Source organism: Myxine glutinosa, chromosome 2, assembly GCF_964187855.1.
Source record: "Myxine glutinosa chromosome 2, kmMyxGlut1.1, whole genome shotgun sequence".
Taxonomy (NCBI): domain Eukaryota; kingdom Metazoa; phylum Chordata; class Myxini; order Myxiniformes; family Myxinidae; genus Myxine; species Myxine glutinosa.
In genome coordinates, this window is record NC_136262.1 from 41,246,189 (window position 1) to 41,263,315 (window position 17,127).

At 48.8% G+C, this 17,127-nt stretch overlaps 1 protein-coding gene across 10 annotated transcripts in view; it reads left to right on the forward strand.

Moving 5' to 3' along the window:
* Positions 1–17,127, forward strand: part of LOC137421852 (uncharacterized) — a 265,646-nt gene that overhangs the window by 89,952 nt on the left and 158,567 nt on the right. For 3 of the 10 annotated variants that reach the window (XM_068108313.2, XM_068108318.2, XM_068108315.2), the window contains 2 exons: positions 2,103–2,378; positions 2,494–2,752. In XM_068108313.2, coding sequence (XP_067964414.2) covers positions 2,103–2,378; positions 2,494–2,752 — 535 coding nt within the window. The remainder of the gene's footprint in view (positions 1–2,102; positions 2,379–2,493; positions 2,753–17,127) is intronic. The other 7 variants (XM_068108317.2, XM_078773201.1, XM_078773205.1 and 4 more) reach the window with 3 other exon arrangements.

Sequence of the window (17,127 nt, forward strand, 5' to 3'; positions counted from 1 at the left end):
CCCCCGCAAACGCACACACCCCCCGCAAACGCACACACCCCCCGCAAACGCACACACCCCCCGCAAACGCACACACCCCCCGCAAACGCACACACCCCCCGCAAACGCACACACCCCCCGCAAACGCACACACCCCCCGCAAACGCACACACCCCCCGCAAACGCACACACCCCCCGCAAACGCACACACCCCCCGCAAACGCACACACCCCCCGCAAACGCACACACCCCCCGCAAACGCACACACCCCCCGCAAACGCACACACCCCCCGCAAACGCACACACCCCCCGCAAACGCACACACCCCCCGCAAACGCACTCATCCCCCGCACACGTACACACCCCCCGCACACGTACACACCCCCCGCAAACGCACACACCCCCCGCAAACGCACACACCCCCCGCAAACGCACACACCCCCCGCAAACGCACACACCCCCCGCACACGTACTCATCCCCCGCACACGTACACATCCCCCGCACACGTACACCCCCCCCGCACACGTACACATCCCCCGCACACGTACACATCCCCCCGCACACGTACACATCCCCCCACACACGTACACATCCCCCCCACACACGTACACATCCCCCCACACACGTACACATCCCCCCACACACGCACACATCCCCCACAAACACATACACACATTCCCCACACACATACACATCCCCATACACATCCCCACACACACATCCCCCCGCACACGTACACATCCCCCACAAACACATACACATTCCCCACACACATACACATCCCCATACACACGTCCCCACACACACGTCCCCACACACACGTCCCCACACACACATACACATCCCCCACACACATACACATCCCCCACAAACACACACATCCCCCACAAACACACACACATCCCCCACAAACACATACACATCCACCACACACATACACACATACACATCCCCACACACATACACATCCTCATACACATCCCCACACACATACACATCCCCACACACATATCCCCCCACACACACATTCCCACACACACATCCCCACACACACACACATCCCCACACACACACACATCCCCACACACACATCCCCACACACACACGTGCACACACACATCCCCACACTTTATAACAACCCCGCTTTCACATTATTATTTTTCTCCACTAATTTATCCCTCGATGCTCAAGAAATTTCATCCTGATTGAATGAAGTTTTGTGCTTGTCGAATTATGATGTCATAATGGAGGCACCTATGACATTATTTTTTGTTCTACACTAATTTATCCCTAGATGATGCTCAGTAAATTTCATCCTCATCGGATTAAGTTTTGTACTTGTCAAATTATGACGTCATAATGGAGGCACCTATGACATCGTCATTCACATGGGTTATTCTCCCTGGAGGGTTCTTTACAATGAGATGTCAATCTTTTCCCGTCCGAGAGGTGGTCGTAAACGCAGCAATTTTTGATGTCATAAAATTTTATTTTCCGTTTATGGCGCAAAACTGGAGAGCATATCAGACTTTGCACCAATCATGGGTTGATTCTCAGGCAAAAATAAATTATTCATGAGCCAGTTCCATGCTTTCACTCGGTCATCTGGCCCTTCTCTGGCAACACCCAACATCCCATTGAGGCCATTGTATTGAGGTTTTGTCCTGATTAATTGCTCCAGTGTGTCCGCCTTGAGAAAAGGCAACTACAGATAGTCAAGAGGCTATGCTGGGTCAGAAGAAACTGCAAAAAAGTTGAAAAATGGGCTCTGATTAACATTCAAAAGTTTATATTTTTGATTGCAACATTTGTGTTTTTATTTTTCCCCAACAAAACAATATGCTGTCCATTATGAAAGGTCTTTGTATACAAAACAGCTTTAAAAAAGCAGCTTTTAATATATTCCATTGTGTCAAAATTGTCTGCACGACACAAAAGTGAGAGGATTGGATTCGTCTTTTTAGTCTGATTGCTTGCGGCAAAATTTGTTTCCTTTGTGCCTTAGGTCACGGTTGTTGAGATTTTTATTTATTTCCTTGCTTGCTTATTTTTATTTTTTTCGAAAATTCATTTGTCTCATGTCTTAATGTTGACTCGTGCATTTCTGTTTTGTGTGCTGCAGCAGCCATCGGCTTCGGCAGCCAACCAGAAATGTGTCGTTGAAGGCTGTGACAAAGGTGCTCAGCCAGGCTCTGTGTACTGTAGCAGGGAATGTATTCTGAAGCATGCTGCCGCTGCACTCCAAACATTAAAGAAGGATGACGATGTAAAAAAAAGCAAGAAGGAAGTTGTGAAGAAGAAGAAGAAGAAGAAGGTTAAGTTTGAATTGACTCCCAAGAGCATGAAAGAGTTGAAACTGGCTGTGGTGAAAGCAAATCTTAAACGGAGCTCTTTATTGGTGTGTTTGTTAACTTGTTCTTTGTCATTATGATTTCATACCAAAACGTTTTTTATGAAACTGATAAATTCACTCACTCACATAGCTCACCCTGAAATGTTTTGTGCTTCTGCAGGAACAAAAAGACCATCACAAAGCTAAACTGAAGACTTCCCCTGAGAAAGATACCAAGGGATTGCCGTTGGAAAGTAGCAAAGCTCCCTCGGGGCCGACAGCAGCGGGACATCTGGCGGTCGTTGCGAAAGATGTCGCAAAACCCAAAACTGTTGCAAAAGCACACCCAGTTTCAGTACAACCTGAGAAACAGGTGCCTCCAACTGGCAAAGTGGAGAAATATGCTGTAGCTGCTCCTGGTCTCTCATCCAGTCAGACAGGTTTGTGCAATGTCAATTTGTCATCATGGGACTATTTTAATGATATCTGTATTCACCTTTTATGAACTCATGAAATGAAATTATGGAATATATGAAAAGATTGGTGACCATTTTTGATAATCGCTCCAACATATTATTGGGCATAATGAACCACCTTTAGAATCACCTTTAGAGGCCATTTTTCCCTGCAGAGCAGGGGTTGGCCTTTTTCGGGCACCATGGTCCCCTTTTTGAAGCAATGTTTTACGGCTGGATGCCCTTCCTGCCACCAACCCTGTTAGTCGACTCTTGCGACACACAGGGAATTACCAGTGAACTGGTACTCAATTTGCCGACCTCGGAAGGATGACAGGCTGAGTCAACCCCCCTGGCGTTAATTCAGCGATCGACAGGGATTCGAACCCAGGATCCTCGGATCCCAAGCCGACACCCTAACCACTAAGCCAACACCAAGCATTATTGGGCACAATACCATCATGAAAACGGTACGAAGCCTTTGTAGTTTGACTGCATTGACTGAAACTTGAGTCCTTTTCCTCATACTGTCTGTAAAATTGTGGAGCAAAAATTGAATGATTTTTGAAAGCATTTTCTTGCTTTCAAAGCAAGATTTTTGAAAGCAAAGCAAGATTTTTGAAAGCATTTGAATTGAAAGCATTTTGTTGGCACATTCCATTTCATTTTGGCTATCCTCAAAGTGAAGATTGCCAGCAATTCCTAAAATGTTATTTTGCAACACTTCATCACCCTTTGCATTCCTCTGGGATTATTTTTTTAATCTTGCACTTTTGCGTTAAGTTAAAGTTTCTTTGTCCTCTTACGTTAAAGTTTTATGCACTTGTTTACCTTGTTAGATTTGTTGTTTTTTGTTTGGCAAAGGTGATGCATTTCTGGTTGCTTTTTTTTATGTCCTGTGCTCCATTTTTGTCTCCGTCTGGGCTGCAGAATATCCTGCATGTATGGTGCTCTCACCTCTGAACTGGTTTGAATCCCAATTCAACTACAAAATTGCATCCTTGTGTTTCACAGGCAGGGAACATCGCTCCCATCATACAAATTCTAAATTCCAGTCTGGCCTGGTCTTCTTGGTGGTTCCTTAACCTCTGGTTACACTGCTTGTTATGCCTCTCCTCATAAGATAGGGGGAGTCATTTGGCCGTTTTAGGATTTGTTTCCACAATTAGTGCCTCAAATTTTTAGTGTTACCCAAGAGTTTCTTCGACTTCGGTCAGGGCAGGTATTGGAGCATGCACCAGAGCAGCGCGCCATCGTGTCCACTTTCCCACGGTCCTCTTGGGGCCTCCATATGGCCATCCCCCTGGCAGATGCCTGGACCATTGCCATCTCCTTGAGATACCGGTCAACCTGCTACAACCACGAGGCACGTGGTCGACCCATTGGCCTCCACCCACGAAGCTCCCTCGCTGAGATAATCTGATGAGCAGGATCAGCATCAGGAAAACGACCCACATGTCCATAGAGCCACAGCTGATGCAGAGCCACAGGTCTGCTCACAGACCATCCAGGTAACTAATTTCATCCAAGTCTCTCAGCAAACGCTCATTGGATACAAAGTCTGACCAGCGATAGCCAGTGATTCTCCGAAGAGAACTGGTACCGAAGAAGTTAAATCTCAATCTCAGATCCTTGGTCAGAGTCCAAGTCTCACATCTGTAGAGCAAGACTGGAAGCACCAAGGACTTAGACTGACTTTTGTCCTCTTGCAGAGGTACCGACAGTGCCACATCCCATGATCCAGTGAATTCATGACTCTCCAGGCCCGACCCAGACATATATTGACCTCTTCCTCACAACATGAGGAGACATGATTGCTGTCGTTTTTGTGAATCAAGGTAAGTGATTGCTGTGAATCAATTACCACTGCCAAGGTAAGTGAATCCCGGTGACCTCAACATCCTCGCCACAGACAGGTACAGACGAGATAGCAGCATGCAATATGTCATTGAAAGCCTGTATCTGAGTTTAGACCCAAGTGATGCATAATCCCAGTGGTTCCGACTCCTCATTCTGCACCTTGAGGGCCCCCATAAGGATATCCAGTCTCCACAAAGATGACTGCATCATCTGCAAAATCAAGGTCAGAGATTGACATTACCAAATGATGCACCGCAGCTAGATCTCTCTGACATCCTCCATATAATCCAGTAGTCCATGCACGTGCTGAAAAAGTGTGGGGAGCAGTACACACCCCTGACAAACTCCACTAATAACTGGAAATGTGTCAGAGACCACCACACCTCACAGTGCCAGGGTATAGTTCAGAAATCAGTGTGAACAGTTTTGGTAGCACCACACGGACACTGACAATCCTCCATAAGGGCATTCCGATTCACTGAATTGAACGCTTTGCAGAGATCAACATCGGCGACAAAGCAGCCCTTGCTGAAACTCTCGCCTGTGTTCGGTGAGGACCCGAAGAGCAAGGATACGGTCAATTTTTTACCTCTTTTGTGTAAACCCGGACTGCTCTGGGTGCTGGTGCTCTCGAGCACATGGTGCGGACCATATCAAGAATTATTTGAGCAAAGACCTTGCCCGGTACTGAGCAGCGTCACCTCTCGGTAGTTGTTGCAGTTGTGGCACTCATCCTTCCCTTTCCAGAGAGGGACAACAAGGCCCTCTTCTTGTCAGTTGGGTTGATACTTGTGCACCAAGCAGAGCACAGAACTGCATGCAACAACACAAGTATAGCATTTCCACCAGCTTTGTAAGTGGGAAAAGCTCCTGGGATTTGTGGCATCCATTCTGAACTTCTCAACCAGTTCTCCGGAGCCTGTTTTCCAAAAACGAAGGCGGTTCACAGTTGATTGGAGGATCAGCAATATGGATATTAACACCCCTGAGATCCAACTCAACAACTGGTGGATCAGCCTGGTACAATTTTTCAAAGTAACTGGCCCAACGGGCCTTCACTTCAGACTCCTCTGTCAAGAGTTCATCACCCTCTCCTCTAACTGCAGTACACTGAGGGGCAGGTTTGGAGGAATGTATTGCAAGGATTATTCTGGAAACAGGACGCGAATCACTTGACCACAGGTGACGTTCTACCCTTTCACAGATTCCTCGCACATAGACCTTCTTGTCCGCCCTCAGCGAATGCAGTGATTTACTCCTCAGTTCTCTGAACAGCTCAGTTTTGCCATTACGCCTGGCCCTGCGACTTTGGCCAACACTATCCAGTGTCACTTGGGAGACAAAGTACCTCTTCGCCTGATAGTGGGTTCCAATGCAACCACCAACAACATCAAGGATGGAGTCTTGGACATTCCACAACTCTTCAGGGTCCTCCAAAATGCCCAGATCCACCCCTCCCCCTCCCCCAATCCCCCAATTCCCAGTCAACCTGTTTGCAAACCCTTCAGCTGCCCTCTCATCCTTGAGCTTGCCAACATATAGCTTCGGCTGGGATTGTACAATTCTCTTGGATTTGAGCCACAACTTCAGAGTTTCTACAACAAGCCTGTTGTCAGTGTTGAGAAATTGAATGCTCCGACAGACCATGCAGTTTTTGAGCATACTCCAGCGACAATCAACGAGCACCTGGTCGGTCTCTTTTGCCACACCATTGGCATTGGAATACCAAATCCAGCCTTGTGGCTGTGGGCACTGAAACCATTAACCAGTTACCCCAAGTCCTCGACATCTTGTGAAGTCAAGGAACTAAGTGCTGTTCTGGTTTGCAGTTCCAGACCCATGGGGACCAACACCTTTCTCATAATCATCCCCCATCAGTGCCAGTCGATGCATTGAAATCGCCCAAGACTAGAAGAGTATCTTGGCTGGGGCCTGATCAACCACAGACTTGAGCTCGGCATGTCGTGCCTCCTTCACAGTGAGATCACTCGCTTCAGTTGGAACGTTTACAAAGACCAAGGTAATTACATCCAGAGAGTGATGCATCCTCAGTCTCATAATACCGCTCGTTGACTGGTGTTACCTTCATGAAATGAAAGTCTGCTTGTCGAATGCAGCCTACAGCAACTCCTTGCCCATGGTAACCATCAGTGCAACCATCCCAGTAGAAGGTGTCTCACCACTATCCAGTCTCTGAACCTCAGAAAGTGCTGCAATGCTGATGTTCAAATGCTGGAGTTCAGATGACAGCAGAGACAGGTGGGCTCTCTTTGAGTGAGGATATCTCAGGCACCCACCTGAAGGGATCGCCTCATGTTAACCCGAGGAGACCGCCGTTGGTTCGACCCCGATGGTAACAAAACCACCATTAAGGATTTTATTTTTGGTTTTTTTTTCTTGCTTTTCTTTCTGCCAATGCCCGAGCTGTATCTCGGAGCCGGCTGGAACTTTCGGATTGAAATTTTGCATCAATAACGGGAATAAAAAGTATGTGGGTTGACATAATTTTTCGACTTAGCCATTATTTTTAAGGTCGCAACCCGATTATCGACATATTAACATTTTTCACCAAAACTCGACCAAGGTTTGTCCGATCAAAATGAAATAGTCCTCTCTAGATATCCTAGATAGAGCAAGCTGCATTTGCACTTATTTTACATGATTTCCATCCGAATTAAATGTCAAGATCAAATGACGGTCTGAAAAAAATAATGTGGTTTTTGCCATGGCTCAATTTTGGCAATGCAGAATCTCAGACCGCTTGGCCTTCCAAGATGTTCTTGCAACGTAATAGTGTACCTGCACTGATGTTGTGCACCTGATATTTGATTTGTTTGCTTGACCTATTTGTTTCGGATTGTGACCTAATTAACTAAAAACACCGTTTTGATCATAACTTGAATAATTTTCCTACGACTTTCATGATGTTGCGCTTTTTGGATTGATTTTAAAAGGGGACACATGTTCTTTAATTACACTCTATCCCTAAATGTTGATGGTCAAGGTTGTGTGGCTGTCCAAAAAGAATCTGGCCATCATTGATTGGATTGTGGAGGCTTACCCTTTGTGATCTCTTTGGAATGACAGATATCTAGTTATTTCGGTGTGCTTGTTTTGGCAGCGATTCCTGGATCATAAACAACTTGTCCATGCAGTTCACGTTTCATATCGATGCCCTTCTTCGTATACAAAGGTCAACCAACTGCCACCATCACCACCAATCTTTGTTCTGCTTTCACTGCTACAGTGCATTCAGAAAGTATTCAGACCCCTTCACTTTTTTCACATTTTGTTATGTTGCAGCCTTATGCTGAAATCGTTTAAATTCATTTTTTCCCTCATCAATCTACACTCAATACCCCATAATGACAAAGAGAAAACAGGATTTTAGAAAGTTTTGCAAATTTATTAAAAAGAAAAAAGTGAAATATCACATTGACATAAGTATTCATACCCTTTGCTATAACACTATTCTATTTAGCTCAGGTGCCTCCCATTTCTCTTCATCATCTTTGAGATGTTTCTCCACCTTGATTGGAGTCCACCTGTGGTAAATTCAATTGATTGGACATGATTTGGAAAGGCACACACCTGTCTATATAAGGTCTCACAGCTGACTGCATATCAGAGTAAAAACCAAACCATGAGGTCGAAGGAACTTCCTGCAGAGCTCAGAGACCGGATTGTGTCGAGGCACAGATCTGGGGAAGCCTACAAAAAATTCTGCTGCATTGAAGGTTCCCAAGAGCACAGTGGCCTCCATAATTCTTAAATGGAAGAAGTTTGGAACAACCAGGACTCTTCCTCGAGCTGGCTGCCCGGCCAAACTGAGCAATCGGGGGAGAAGGGCCTTGGTAAGAGAGGTGACCAAGAACCCGATGGTCACTCTGGCTGAGCTCCAGAGATCCTGTGTGGAGATGGGAGAAACTTCCAGAAGGACAACCATCACTGCAACACTCCACCGATCTGGGCTTTATGGCAGAGTGGCCAGTCGGAAGCCTCTCCTCAGTGAAAGACACATGAAAGCCCACAGAATCTTGTTTCTCACTGTCTGAGAGTCCTTTCGGTGCTTTTTTGCAAACTCCAAGTGGGTTTTTTGTGAATTTTTTTGTGAACATCACATACTACATTTTTATTATTCTTGTTACAATAAAATGAGCTTCCTATTTATTATATCCATTCTCGGTACTTTTACCCATCGCTTTGCTGACTGATTTAATCAAAAGACATGTTGTACTCCACAAATATTATTCACTATTAAAAAACCACCGTTTAGAGGCCATTTTTCCCCGCAAAGCGGGGGTTGGCCTTTTCGGGGACCGTGGTAGTTGTTGTTTTTTTGGTCCCCTTTTTGAAGCAATGTTTTACGGCCGGATGCCCTTCCTGACGCCAACCCTTTTTGCCGCCTTCAACGACAAACAGGGAATTACCAGTGAACTGGTACTCAATTAGCCGACCTCGGAAGGATGACAGGCTGAGTCAACCCCCCTGGCATTAATTCGGCGATCGACCGAGATTCGAACCCAGGATCCTAGGATCCTAAGCCGGCACCCTAGCCGCTAGCCCAACACCAGAGCCTTAGCAACAACAGGGCCTTAGCAACACACTAGCCCAACACCAGGACCAGGGCCAACCTCTCTATTAACCCTATAATTTTCCTGAGGTCATCTTCTATCTGCTAGGAAGTCTGCTAACATCATCTTCATCAACCATCCTTGCTGCTTGTATATGGCGTGAAAAAAAATCACTTCCACCTCTGATTTTATGCTGTAAAAAATCGCTTCCGCCTTACAGTATAATTTATTATTACTTCTCGGTGTTTGTTGGATGCTTTGGTTTGAATCTCACCTTAAAGTGAATGAAATGAAACCGTTTGAAAATTTCGAAATATTTTCGGTAGGATTCCAACATCACCGTAATGCATGTTGTTAAGTTAAAAATTAATTTGTACAAGATGATTTGTAATGCGTGCTACCACCAAGTGGTGTTGTATAATACACATTTATAAAGAGAGAATTGGGGTCTTCATCCATCCTGAACCCTCAGATATGCTACCCCTACAGAAACCATTCTTGGAATACCCTGAGGCAACATGCAAAATTTGGTTTCGAGTAGGTTATTTTTAAGTTTTTGAAGCCTACATAACAAACACAGTACACAAATTCATTTTTCGAGTACTGCAAAGATGGATGTGTAAACTGAATTTTTTTTTTTCTGTTGCAGATTGTTTTTGTCTCACCCTAATGGGTTTTTATGCCTCCACCGACGAATTAGCCGAAGGCATTGTGGTTTTGGGTTGTTTGTCCGCGTGTCTATCCGTGCATCTGTGATGGATTTTCGATGGCGCAATAACTTAAGGACTGCTTAACGGACCTAAGTAAAACTTGGTACAGGTATAAATAATGATGCAAAGATAAACTGTCTTTCTTATGGGGTCATAGGTCCCATTTGGTACGAATTCTCCTAATTTATGGACCAGTGATGGGATTTTGACCAAACTTGGTATAAGTATATTGTTGCGGATCTCGGGCCCGTCGACGTACAGAGGTGGGGTTAAACCCTTTTCCCCCTCGGGCCTTCGAGTCCACGAGGCTGCTACCCACTTTACACTCGTGGGGCGGATTGCGGAGCAATTCCAGCCGCCACCCCCGTAGCGAGCGTGCGGAAGGGTATCCGGTCAAATTCCCAAGTACCTTCTATGCACACGCCGCCACGAGAACGGGGACTGGACCTCGCACGAGTCACGCTAGTCTGATATGCCCGAGCGGTTTGCGTGTCATGTGACTCGTGCCGTTAATTCTTATTGAACCCCATTGAGTGGTTTTATGTCGTACAGTGCGAAGCCAATGGTGGGAAAAGACGTATACGGCCAAATGGAAGGAAAGAACACAGGTTTATTATTACAATGTACAAAAGATCAGGTCAAAGAGAGACAGAGCAGAAACCTATCGTCCTTACTTAAAGCCCAGACAAGGGCCCTTTCACTCACGCGGGGAAAGGAAGGAAGAAGAAGAACGCGCTCAAAGCGTGGTCGTTGGCGCCGTTCGCCCCGGTCAGCTCGCTGGGCGTGTCCCTCGAGATGTTCGCGGCATGTGCAGGGAGCCCCGGGCAGGGAGATCCTTGGCATCTGTGGCTCCGGGAGAGATTGTCCTCGCAAGCGCTATTAACAGGCAGCAGAGCGCAGGGCAGGGAGAGTTCGTGCTTTCTATCACATGCACAGTCCTTCAGAATCCTGGGACAGAGAGCTCAGAAACAGACAGCGCGCTGGGAGCTTGGCCATGGAGGAGGGCGTTCCCACCTAGAGACTCGATCACAGAGAGAACCCCAGAGCCCCTTTTGGGGACCGGGGCAGGGTTACCTCTGTAACCAAGCATGGGAGTAGCCCCTCCCAGAGCCCCACCCGAATGTTTGAAGCACCTCGTCTGGATGCCGTCGCTGGCCACTCCCCTTTAGCTCCCATTGGCTGCTTGCCGCTTACCGGCCACTCCCCTTCAGCTCCTCCTTCGGGCCTCCCAGACTTGTTCTCGGCGTAGCACATGGCATTCCAGCTCAATGAACAACGAAGCCGACACTGACTTGCCTGCTCCAACGCATACTAACACAGGAAAGGAGACTATGCTTACATTTAATAAGAAATAACTGAACTAAGCGAGGCTACATGTTGTAGTGCAACTGACTAAGAGGGGGGGGGGGGGGGGGGGGGTTACGTTTATTCTCAAAACTGCAGCACTACCCCCCTCTCACCAGACTCGTACCGAGTCGACCCCAACATCGGAACGACCGGTTGTCTGGCATGCAATTTTACCATTACCTTTAATGTGACACATAGGTGTAATCCCCCTAACATAACCCACGTGTGCGACATTTTTAACACAATATATGTCCCCTCTAATGCGTTGAGCAGCTATTCTATCAGACTCACGCCCACAACTATCCGAGTATTTCCGGAATTTTGTAAACTACACACATAGCCGGTGGGCACATTCTTATATTTACAAGCACATATATTTACAAGCACAGAACTTGGCCTTTATTTACAATACTACGATCCAGGACCTGCACTTTGAAAAAGAATTGGAGGAAATAAATCCAAACACTCAATGTGGCACTTGCTGCTTGCATCTTGCATCTTCTGTGTTCGGCTAACAAAACCGGCTGGCCCTGACCAGCATACAGGCCATATGAAGCATCAGGGCCATCTAAGTCTTCCATCTTCATAACTAGCACACAATAGCACACAAATTCCTTTTATTGGCCAGCAGGGCCACTCTCACGTGGTCCAACTGCGTGGCGTCAGTGCCACTCAAACAGTGGTCCGAAGGTGCAAGGTGATTTGCAGCAAAATGCTGCACAGCAGAGGTGCGGGCCACAAGGCTTGTGGTCCATCAGTGCAGCAAAGGTGCAGCAAGGTGGGTTTGGCAGCAAAGTGCTGCACAGTTCAGCTGCACTGGTGTAACACGGCAGCATGGATGCTGCACAGGTGTGATGGTGCTGCACAGTTCGGCCTCCAAAATGGTCCTGGGGCGGGGAGGGAAGACAAGGCGCAACAACCAAACGGAAAGGCACACGGTAGCACACGAAACACAAGGTGACCAGGCACCACCATACCTGGTGCGGTGCGAGGGACGCGGAAGAGCGAGTGGAGCAAGCTCGTTCCTAACCGTCCGTACCCCCCACCGTTGGCTACACTACCCTAGCCCCCCTTGTATTTACAATCCGTCTCTATGTCTTGTCTCCCATATCCCCCTCTATCTCCAAATTCGTCCCCAAATCCCTCCCAGGAAGGAAGGGATGGAACAGAACAATGTCTCACCCACGTCGTGATGCGTCTTACTATCCAAACGGTTTAGAGAGCCCTGGTGTAAAGCTCGTCCTCCTCAGTGAATGGCTGTGGATGGTGCGAAGGGATTTCTCATCCTAACTACACTAATAGCATTACTCATTTAAACTACCCAGGGTCGTACCCTACCAATCGGCCTCTTTAAACTATGTGGTTCTAAGAACCCGAATTCCCATTGCCCACACTGTGGTGCCCTCCTGAATTTGGGTCTCACCCAACGGATTTTCGCACTGTGCCCTCGCACAATTTCGGGGCTGGGTCGTGTGGCTCTACCAGCAGGTCTACCTACCTGCGCACCTCCGCCACTGAAGCCGCCTCCTGAGCTTGCCTGCTCCTTGCGACTGCACTAACCGGGGAAGGCCCTCCCTGGCACTTACCCCCTCCCCTGTATGCCCACCTAGGCATCGGGCAACCCGGGTCCTCCCCTGGATCCTCGGGCCCCACTCACACATTATCCTAACTGGCTCCCAGAGCCTACCTGCGGCCTTACCTGGCCGACAAGCTACCAGTGACGGAGTGCCCCAATAACCACGCGCACTAATTAAGCCACATGCCCAGCCATTCCAGTCTACTGCACCCTACAAAACACTTCTTTCTACTACCCGCACCACAGGCGTCAATATCCATGCAATTTACCTATGCCCTCTACCTGGCTTTAAACTACCCCCCCCCCTCCCCCATCCCCCAGGATTTCGCAAATGGGTTCCACTCCCCCCATTCGATCCTTCGCACCATGCATTCCACACCAATTATTCCACACCATTTATTTTGCACACCATTTATCTTGCACACCACTTATTCTTACACCTCAACACAATTCCATTTATTCTCACTCACACAGCATCATCTACCGAACTGGTTTCCCCTAAAACTCGTGCTTCCCCGTCGTCCCTTTACACTATGCACACCCTTTTTCTTTAACAACCACCTAAACTCTCTACGTCCCCTCTACAGTTCAGGTGTCCTACTTAAATCTTGGTCCCTACTGTCTTCTAAATCCCTAACAATTATCCAAGCCCTCCCTCGGCTAGCTTCGGTGCCCCATGGAGGCAACCATTGCTGGCCCCTCCATGGGCCTAAGACTGCCATCCCCCTAAACTAATGCTCATGCCCCCCTCCCCCCCATGTGAGGAATGGTTGCACGACCATTCCCCCACGTGGGGTACACTACTCTTCACAGTCCTCTACACTACGAGCCCCTCCATGTGGAGGTACCTTGTTACGACCCGGCCTCGAAGGGCCGAGCGATCCATGCGGGTGGTTGGTCGCCTGTTTGTGGTGTCTGTCCGGCATTTACGATCCGAGGGGGGTGGGATTGATGGGCCCAGGTGCCGGGCTCCATCCTTGCGCTGGGCCTCACGGTCCCACGCACGATGACCCAACCGGCCACCATCAGCGCACCTCACCCGAAAGGGTGCTTGGCTCCGAAAACTCGAATCTCCCTTGGAAACCGGCCGATCGCCCTCGCCGCCAAATGGCGCCAACCATACAGTGCGGGGGCCGGAGGCACGAATCGTGCACGCCGGTCCTTGAGACCGACGCAGCACCGATCCCCTCCGGTCCCTGCAGCACACTTCTCACCGGGGTCTCGCCTATGCTACCCGTCCCACTGAGGACTACCCCAGTCTGTGTCGATGCCTGGGCCGCATCCTCACCACGCGCGACCCACTCCACACTCGCACAACCAGGCGCACACGCGCCCCCTACACACTTCGTTGTGCATTCTTCCTCGCACTCCGTTGCACACTTTTCTTTTGCACACTCGGTCATCACACACGCCGGTGCACACTTTTCTTTAACACTCTCGGCCATCGCACACGCCAGTGCACACTTTTCTTCTACACACTCGGCCATCGCACACTCCCTCTCCACGCACTCTGGTACGCACCCTCGCTCACACTCAGTAACACACTCTTGCTCCTCACACTCTGGTGCGCACTCCCGCTCCTCGCACTCCGGTACGCACTCCCTCTCATACCGCACAATGGGCCCTTCGCGAACGCCCGGGTCTCGCCTCTCTCCCAAGCTCGCCGAGCACCCGTTCGCGCCAAACACATTCCCGCCATTAGCGCCAATCACCTCGGGGCTCTCCTTCCCCTGCTTCTCCGCCAGCACCTGCAAACTTTTCATTGGGTTAGCAAGCACGGCATCACGGTGCAAACACGAACTTTGCGCGGATTCCATCACCTCCTCCCGTGATTTACTCTGTCTCTCCCGTCTCTTCAATTCCAATTATTTCTTCTTCTAACATGACGATCGTCGGCGCCCCTAAAATTTCCTTTTCCAACTCGGCCATCGCCTGCGCCCCCAAAATTTCCTTTTTCAATTCGATGATCGCCGGCCCCTCTACACCCCGCGTCACTACTCCCATAGCCCCAGTCAATTTGGCTGTGCTCCGCTTTATTCCGCTCTCCACGCGTTCGCCGCACCGCTTCACCCCGTCGCGTACCACTGTGACCTCTCCGCTCAGCTTACGCCCAATGTCCTCCCATTTTTTTTTCATATCACTTCTCATTTCCCTTCTTGCTTTGGCCCCCTGGGTATCTATTTTGTTTTCCAACCCTTCCATGTTCAACCTTGCTTCGTCCCCTAATTTCTTTCATTTCCCTGGTGGTTTTGTCCCCCTGGGTATCCATTTTTTCGTTCATCTTATTCATTTCTTCGCCCGAATTGATCATATATGCCCTGATTTGGGTCATTAATAAGCCCCAGTCCACTGCCACCGCGGGCTCGGCTTCCGCCGCCACGTGCGAGGCGCCACCATTTTCCTCCCCTACTGCCGCACCCTCTTCAGCCTCCCCTTCTTCCAACTCTTCCTGCTGGTCCTGGGTCATTAGTTCTTCATCTATTATTCCCACCGGTATTGGGTCGTCTTGGCCAGCCATTGTACGAATTTAATTTGGTTTTAAAAACTAAATTTCGTCCGCTCGTAATTTTTTGAGTGCATGAAGCGCACTCTAGGTCCAAATATCCCACTCTCGGACACCAATTTGTTGTCGATCTCGGGCCCGTCGACGTACAGAGGGGGGTTAAACCCTTTTCCCCCTCGGGCCTTCGAGTCCACGAGGCTGCTACCCACTTTACACTGGGGCGGATTGCGGAGCAATTCCAGCCGCCACCCCCGTAGCGAGCGTGCGGAAGGGTATCGGGTCGAATCCCCACGTACCTTCTATACACACGCCGCCACGGGAACGGGGACTTGACCTCGCACGAGTCACGCTAGTCTGAGACGCCCGAGTGGTTTGCGTGTCACGTGACTCGTGCCGTTAATTCTTATTGAACCCGTTTGAGTGGTTTTATGTCGTACAGTGCAAAGCCATTGGTGGTAAAAGATGTATACGGCCAAATGGAAGGAAAGAACACAGGTTTATTATTGCAATGTACAAAAGATCAGGTCAAAGAGACACAGAGCAGAAACTTATCGTCCTTACTTAATTCCCAGACAAGGGCCCTTTCACTCACGTGGGGAAAGGAAGGAAGAAGAAGAACACGCTCAAAGCGCGGCCGTTCGCCCCGGTCAGCTCGCTGGGCGTGTCCCTCGAGATGTTCGCGGCACGTGCAGGGAGCCCCAGGCAGGGAGATCGTTGGCGTCTGTGGCCCTGGGAGAGATCGTCCTCGCAAGCGCTATTAACAGGCATTACTCCCATTTGGAACTCCCAACAGGCAACTCCCATTGGCGCAGGGCAGGGAGAGTTCGTGCTTTCTATCACACGCACAGTCCTTCAGAATCCCAGGACAGAGAGCTCAGAGACAGACAGCGTGCTGGGAGCTTGGCCACGGAGGAGGGCGTTACCACCGAGAGACTCGATCACAGAGAGAACCACAGAGCCCCTTTTGGGGGACCTGGGCAGGGTTTTATAGCCCCTCCCAGAGCCCCACCCGAATGTTCGAAGCACCTCCTCTGGATGCCGTCACTGGCCACTCCCCTTTAGCTCCCATTGGCTGATTGCCGCTTACCGGTCACTCCCCTTCAGCTCCTCCTTCGGGCCTCCCAGACTTGTTCTGGGCGTAGCACATGGCATTCCAGCCCAATGAACAACGAAGCCTACACTTACTTGCCTGCTCCAACGCATACTAACACAGGAAAGGAGACTATGCTTACATTTAATAAGAAATAACTGAACTAAGCGAGGCTACATGTTGTAGTGCAACTAACTAAGTGGGGGGGGGGGGGGGGGGGGGGTTACCTTTATTCTCAAAACTGCAACAATATATTACGATGCAAATATCAACGCATTCGATTTTGGCATTAAAGGTAAATGCTTGAGGTCGTCAGGTAAAAATGTGATGCATAAGAACAGTTGAATGGATTCAAATTAAACTTCTTACAAGTATGTGCAATGATGTAATAATTTGGGCACAGGCATTTCTGTTGATGTTGCGATGTTGAAGAGTGCTGTTCTGGTTTATTTATTTATTTTGACTTTCCACTTTAATTTGCAAATGTTCTTTGTTGCACGAGTGGACTGTTATAGGTGTAGACTACATCATTTGCAGCATTCCCCTGGAGAGGGTGAAATGCACTTTTTGCGTTGCTTGCCAGTAGGATCATTCCGGTGCCGGTGTCATTGCTTGCTGGTAGGATGCTGGTGATACGCTTCTCAGCTGATAGCTGTTTGAAATGCCAGATGCAAAAATTGCCGTTGTGCAGTGGCGTATT